The sequence below is a fragment of the Leptopilina heterotoma genome, unplaced genomic scaffold (genome assembly GCF_015476425.1).
Source record: "Leptopilina heterotoma isolate Lh14 unplaced genomic scaffold, ASM1547642v1 Lhet_54, whole genome shotgun sequence".
NCBI classification, from domain to species: Eukaryota; Metazoa; Arthropoda; class Insecta; order Hymenoptera; family Figitidae; genus Leptopilina; species Leptopilina heterotoma.
This window is the reverse complement of record NW_025111118.1, coordinates 6,232,817-6,240,424: the sequence shown is the minus strand read 5'-3', so window position 1 is coordinate 6,240,424 and position 7,608 is coordinate 6,232,817. Positions and strand designations below refer to the sequence as shown.

At 18.7% G+C, this 7,608-nt stretch overlaps 1 protein-coding gene across 4 annotated transcripts in view; it reads left to right on the top strand.

Moving 5' to 3' along the window:
* The window catches only part of LOC122508348 (synapsin), an 84,522-nt gene that overhangs the window by 69,344 nt on the left and 7,570 nt on the right, over window positions 1-7,608 (top strand). For all 4 annotated transcript variants that reach the window (XM_043621636.1, XM_043621635.1, XM_043621637.1 and 1 more), the window contains 2 exons: window positions 294-499; window positions 3,551-3,815. In XM_043621636.1, the coding sequence (XP_043477571.1) occupies window positions 294-499; window positions 3,551-3,815 (471 nt within the window). The remainder of the gene's footprint in view (window positions 1-293; window positions 500-3,550; window positions 3,816-7,608) is intronic.

Sequence of the window (7,608 nt, the reverse complement as noted above, 5' to 3'; positions counted from 1 at the left end):
AGTCTTCCCAGTTTGGCAATTTGCGGTATTTTTGGAAAAATCGATTTTTCAAAATATGTTTTAGAATTTTAATTGTTACGTAAAGTAAATAATTCGTAAAATTAATTAAATAAATATGTAATTAATAAAATTAATAAATAAAATAAATAAAATAAATAATTGAGAATTAAAAAAATTAATACAAAAAATAAATAAGTAACAAAATAAATAAGTAATAAACATAATAATAAACAAAATAAATAATTGTTAAAAATTAATGAATAAAATAATTTTTTTCTCATTTTTCGTTGCAGGTGAACGCGAGTCGATATCCAGCGGTGATAAAATTAGGACATGCACATGGCGGTATTGGAAAAGCTCGAGCAGAGACAAGTCAAGAATTTTTAGATCTTTCTTCATTAGCAGCAATGACGAATGCCTATTGTACTTCCGAACCGTACATTGACACCAAGTATGACGTTCATGTTCAGAAGATTGGAAACAACTACAAGGCTTTTATGTACGTGCTTAGAACAATGCCATCTTTCTCTATTATATATATCTCATATACATGCGAACTAACACGTATTCGTTTATGTAGAATTCAAGGGCAATAACTTCTCTATTTAACAATTATTTACAACCCCATATAGTAAAATGTTTTTTATTGTTAAACATATATACGTAGCGTCGAGCAAAATATTGAGAATCGTAAATTTTGGTCGTAACTTTTTATTTTATTTTATGTTTGCTCCAGAGGGAGGAATTTGTATTGATTTTGGAACTATTTAATTTATTATTTATTTATTATCTATTTTTTTTCTTTACTATCTTTTTATTGTCAACTAATTATTTAATTATTTACATCTTTATTATTTATTATCAATTTCTAGTTTTTATTTATTTATTAATTATTTACAATCTATTTATTATCTTTTTATCGTTTATTTATATTTATTTTTTACTTATTTATTTACATTTCAAATTATGACGAATTTCTATTTAACTGAATTCGAAGAGAATTTTTATTAAAAACTAAATTCGGCCAAATATTCGACTAAATGAAAACTGGTGGTCAATGGAAAAAGTAAATTTTTTATAATTATTAACGACTAGCAACAATTTGCGCGCTTAAGCGCGAGTCTAACTTCTTACTTACATTTCAAAATAATATTACAAATTTTAAAAATAATAGAATTTAAAAATTTTTAATTCAAATTTTTGTTGCAAATAGTAAAAAAAATTCAATTTTGGAGAAATAATTTCTGCAATTATTTTGAAAAGAATTGCAGAAATTCAATTATTTTCAAAAGTATAATAAAATTCTTCTCATAAAATTCAATTATGTTCAAAATTAAAAAAAAAATTCTCGTCAAAATCCCAACTATATTTGTAAATAACAAAATTCTTTTTGAATTACTTTAAAAAATGACAATATTCTTGTCCTAATTTCAATTATTTTCAAAAATTTTTCTCATTTCAATTATTTTCAATATCTAATATTTTAATAATTTTCCAAAAAGAATTCAATTTAAAAAAAAAATTTTTTTAATAAAATTGTACACAAACATATTTAATTATTTTCAAAAATAATAAAAATTCCACAGGAATTTAATTAAAAATTTAAAAAGCATTTTATTATTTATGAAAATAATTGCACTCTTGCGAACGATTTTATTGGAATTTTTTTAAATAATTGAATTTCCAAGAAGAAATTTATTACTTTTAAAAATAATTGAATTCTTGTGATAAATATGGCTATTTATAAAAATAATTAAATATTGCAATGAATTTTATTAAAATACCTCAAAATAATTGTATTTTCGGGAATAATTTTCTTATTTATCTTTAATAATTGAATTCTTTCGAAGAATTATTTATGCAAATAATTGAATTCTTGGGAGGAATTGCATTAAAATCTAAAAGAATAATTGAATTATTTGAAAAAATTTAATTAAAATTGTATTTAAAATAATTGATTTCTTTCAAACAATTATATTATAATATTTGAAAATAATTTAATTCCTGCTAAAAATTCTAATATTTTTGTAAATAATTGAATTCTTCCAAAGACTTTAAAAAAACATTTTTTTAAATAATTGATTTTTTCAAGGAATTGAAATTAATTTTTTTAAGAATAATTACATTTTTTGATCAATTCCTGAAAAATTGTATTAAAAATAATTGAAATCCTGCCATGAATTTCTGCCATGAAAACAATTGAATAGTTGCAAAGAATTTTATTAAAATTTTCAAAAATAATTGAATTTCAGAGAAGAATTTTATTATGTATGAAAATAATTGAATTATTGCGAAAAATTTTATTAAAATGATTCAAAAGAATTGAAATTCTGTGAAAAATTTTGTTATTTTTGAAAATAATTAAATTCTTCATAAAAATTTTAATAAACATTATTTTAATTAATTAATTTTTCGAAACATAATAAATTTTATGAAAATTTTATTTTAAATAATTGAATTCTTCTGGAAAATTTTATTTGAGAAAATAACTGAATTTTTCGATTAATTTATTTAAAATAGTATTAAAAATAATTGAAATTCTTCTATAAGTTTTATTATTTATGAAAATAATTGAATACTTGCTTAGAATTTTGTCAAAAATTTTTTTTTTAAAATTGAATTTTCATGAAAAATATTATTAGTGAAAGTAATTGAATTATTGTGAAGAATTGTATAAAAATGTTGTTAAATAATTGATTTTTTCGAAAGTTTTTTAAAAATTCTATTCTAAATTAATTGAATTCCTGTCGAAATTTTATTATTTATGAAAATAATTGAATTTTGGATGAATTTTATAATTTTTTTTAAAAAATAATTGAATTCTTTTATCGTGTTGATGATTAATAGCAAAAATACATTTTTTATAATTATTAGCGATTTTAGAGAAAATTAATACCTATTTATTTATACCTTTATTTATACCTATACTAATTAATTATTTCTATTTCAATATTTATAATTAGAAATTAATAATTTATAATTACTAATTAGTAATCAAAGCTTTGTGATTAGTAATTAATAATTTAAAATTACTAATTAGTTATCAAAACTACGTAATTAGTAATCAATAATTCATAATCAGTAATTAATTGTTTATAGTTAGTAATTAATGATTTATAATAAATTAATAATTTATTATTTAAATTTAGTAATTAATAATTTATGAATAGTCATTAATTATTTATTTTTAGTAATTAATGATTTATAATAATTAATTATTTATATTTAGTAATTAATGATTAATAATAATTAATTATTTATTTTTAGTAATTAATGATTTATAATGATTAATTATTTATATTTAGTAATTAATGATTTATAATAATTAATTTTTTAAATTTAGTAATTAATGATTTTTAATAATTAATTATTTAAATTTAGTAATTAATGATTTATAATAATTAATTATTTAAATTTAGTAGATAATTAATGAATTATAATAATTAATTATTTAAATTTAGTAGATAATTAATGAATTATAATAATTAATTATTTCTAATGAGCAATTAATATTAATTGTTTATAAAGGAGGATTTCTTTGGAATTCCAGGCGCAAGAGCATCAGTGGAAATTGGAAATCTAATACCGGATCTGCCATGCTAGAACAACTCGCGGTGACTGAAAGACATCGCGCGTGGGTGGATCACGTGGCGCTACTTTTCGGCGGTTTGGATATTTGTGCTATTGAACTTTTAGTCGGAAAAGATGGAAAGGAATACATGATTGAAGTTAATGATAGCGCTCTGTCGTTAATGGGTGACTCTCAGGAAGAAGATCGACGTCACATTGCAGATTTAGTCACCGCGAAAATGCAGGTTCGTTTATTGCAATTCTCTCTCTCTCTCTCTCAAAAAAAAAAGAAAAAAAAATGTTCTTATTTTTAATACAAATTTTTCTTTCACTTTCATTCAATTTTTTTAAAATTTTGTTTAAAAAATTTCAAAAATATATTTTTGAGTAATAATATATAAATATATATTATAATATATAAAAGAAAATATAATAAACAAAAATCTCAAATCAAGTTAGAAAGAGGTATTTAACATTTAAGAAAAAAATTTCCCAATGAATTTTTATTTTTTTGAAAGATTATGGAACTCTTATAACGTTTTGCCTATAAATGGCTCTCGACTGAGAGGAATGAGAATTAATTTTGGAACTGAATTTATTCTAAAAATATATATAAAATTATCAGTATTTGAAATTTGCATAGAAATTTGTTTTCACCTGATGTAAAATTACGTAATTTTATCAATAATAGTGCGTAACTTTTTTTTCTGTCTTTTCTTGCTTCTCTTTCCAAAATAAAAATTATTTTTTTTTCTTGTATATAAATTTATGTGACAAACATTATCTTTATAATTTTTTTTTTGTTGTTACTTAAGGTTTTTAAGAAATAAATAAATAAAAATATGCATTACAGTTAAAACTCTCAAAACACTTTTCAAAATATTTATCATTTTCGGTAAATATATTAAACATCAAGTTGCGTTAGAAAAGTGATGGATAATGTAAATGTTACTGTGTTTAATTTTAAATTAAGAAATAATTTATTTTTATTTACAAATTATACGAAAAATTGTCTCTACAGTCGGACCTCCCGTGGATTCTATTTTTCTCTATTATTTTAATCACTTTTTTCGAAAGTGATTACACTTTATATTAAATTCACAGTTTTTCTAAACGTAACTTGGTTTTTTTGCACTTTTTACCTCTTTAAAAAATCTGAAAAGCGAAAAAGTTCGCTAGGAAAGGTTCTACTGTAGTACTTATTTAAATTAAAATGAAAAATTTGTGCAGATGAATATAAATAAATAATTTTCGCTCTAAAGAGATTCTACTGTAGTTTCTTTTAACAGAACAAATATTTTTTCTAAATAAGTGCCAATAAATAATATCCTTCCCTTAAGGGGGTTCAACTGTACAATTTTTTTCAATACCAAAACAAAAAAAATTTTCAAAATATTAAATAAATAACAATACAAAAAGATTCAACTGTACAATTCTGTTTTTTAATCGAAACGAAATATTTTTCTAGCTAAACACAAATAAATAATATTCTAAAGGAGTTCGACTGTACAGTTACTCATTTAAAGAGGTTTAACTGTATTTTTTTTATTGAAACGAAAATATTTTTTTAATTAAGTGCCAATAACTAATATCATTCTCTTAATAAAGACGTTTAACTGTACCTTAGTTTCGATAACCAAAGGGAAGATTTTTTTAAAATATAAATAACTAATGATACAAAGAGGTTCAACTGTACAATTTTATTTAATCAAAACGAAATATTTTTCTAACTAAATATAAATAAATAATTACAGTCTAAAGAGGTGTTCAATTGTACAATCGCTCACTTAAAAAGGTTTAACTGTATTTTTTGTCAATATTATACTATATAAAAATTTTAAAACGAAACATTTTTTCTAATTAAAGTGAATTAACGAATAGTTTTTAAGATAATTATTATTCATAATATTTATTATTAATATGAATTATTTATTACAAAATTTTTTATTATTAAAATATAAAGTTTTGAGTAATTTCATAATCAAAATTAAAAAAATTTTCTTATTAAGTTCATAATTAATTATTATCATTGTTTATATTTTCAAAAATTTTAATATAATTCTTCGCAAGAATTCAATTATTTTCATAAATAATAACATTCTTCGGATGAATCCAATTGTTTTTATAAATAAATAAATTTTTTTTTAAAAATTCAATTAGTTTCAATAAAATTTGTTAAATATTTCAAGAAAGAATTTAATTACTTTCAAAAATTTTAATAAATTCTTCGAAAAAATTCAATTATTTTTTAAAATATTAAAATCTTTGCAAAAATTCAGTTATTATCAATAAAATTTAACAAAAGAATTGAATTTTTTTTAATTTTTCAAAAAATTATTCGAAAGAATTCAATTGAGCTGCCGGATCAAAGAAGGGCACATAACCAATGTAATTCAAATAGGTTATGTGCCCTTCTTTGATCCGGCAGCTCAATTATTTTCTAAAATTTTAATAAATCCTTCAAAACGATTCAATTATTTTTTTAAATATTAAAATCTTTGCAAAAGTTCAATTATTATTAATAAAATTTTACAAAAGAATTGAATTTTTTAAAATTTTTAATAAAATTTTTCGTAAGAATTAAATAAGAGTTTCTAAAATTTTAATAAATCCTTTGAAACAATTCAATTATTTTTATAAATAATAAAATTCTTCTCAGGAATTGAATTATTTTCAATTTTCATAAAATTCAATAATCAAATGTTTAATTATAATTATTAACACACAGGATTATATTTTTATAAAGTCGCAAAAACATTCTTTGTTTAATTCAATTATTTTCAAAATTTTCATTGAAAATTATTCAAGAAATTACATTATTTTCAAAAAAACTTAAAGAAATTCTTCAAAAGAATTAAATTATTTACAAAAATTCTAATACAATTATTTGAAAAAGTTTAATTTTCAATAAATAATTTTAATAAAATTATAATAGTAAAATTATTTATTATAATTATTAACAAAATCAATTATATTCAATAAATTAAACAAATTTTTTCAAAGAATTTATTTATTGTCAAAACATTAAATAGTATCTATATTCTTTGAAAGAATTTAATTATTTTCTATATTTTAATAAAATTTCTTGAATAAATTATATTACTTTAGAAAAACTTAAATTATTTTAAAAATTTGAAAGAAATTGTTCATAAATTTCAATTACTTTCAAAATTTTCAATTAAAATTATTAAAGAAACTCTATTATTTTACAAAAATTCAAAAAAATTCTACTAAAGAATTTAATTATAGGATTTTAAAAAATGTTTAATAAAATTCTTCGCTAGAATTTAATTATTTTTATAAATAGTAAAATTCTTCGCAAGAAATCAATTTTTTTTCATAAATAATAACATTCTTCGGAAGAATTCAATTATTTTTATAAAAAATAAATTTCTTTTCAAAATTCAATAATTTTCAATCAAATTTTAATAAAATTTCACGAAAGAATTTATTCACTTTCTAAAATTTTAATAAATTCTTCGAAATGATTCAATTATTTTTTGAAATATTAAAATCTTTGCAAATGTTCAATTATTATTAATAAAATTTCACAGAAGATTTGAATTTCTTTTAATTTTTAATAAAATTTTTCGAAAGAATTAAATTAGTTTCTAAAATTTTAATAAATCTTTCGAAACAAATCAATTATTTTTATAAATATAATAAAATTCTTCTTAGGAATTGAATTATTTTCAATTTTTATAAAATTCAATAATCAAATGTTTAATTATAATTATTAACACTCACGATTATATTTTTATTTTTATAAAGTTGCAAAAACATTCTTTGTTTAATTCAATTATTTTACAAATTTTCATTGAAAATTATTCAAAAAATTACATTATTTTAAAAAAAAACTTAATGAAATTCTTTAAAGGAATTTAATTATTTACAAAAACTATAATAAAATTATTTAAAAGAGTTTAATTTTCAATTAATAATTTTAATAAAATTTTAATAGTAAAATTATTTATTATAATTATTAAAATCAATTATATTCAATAAATTAAGGGGATTTGAACCTTGATGACGTCACAG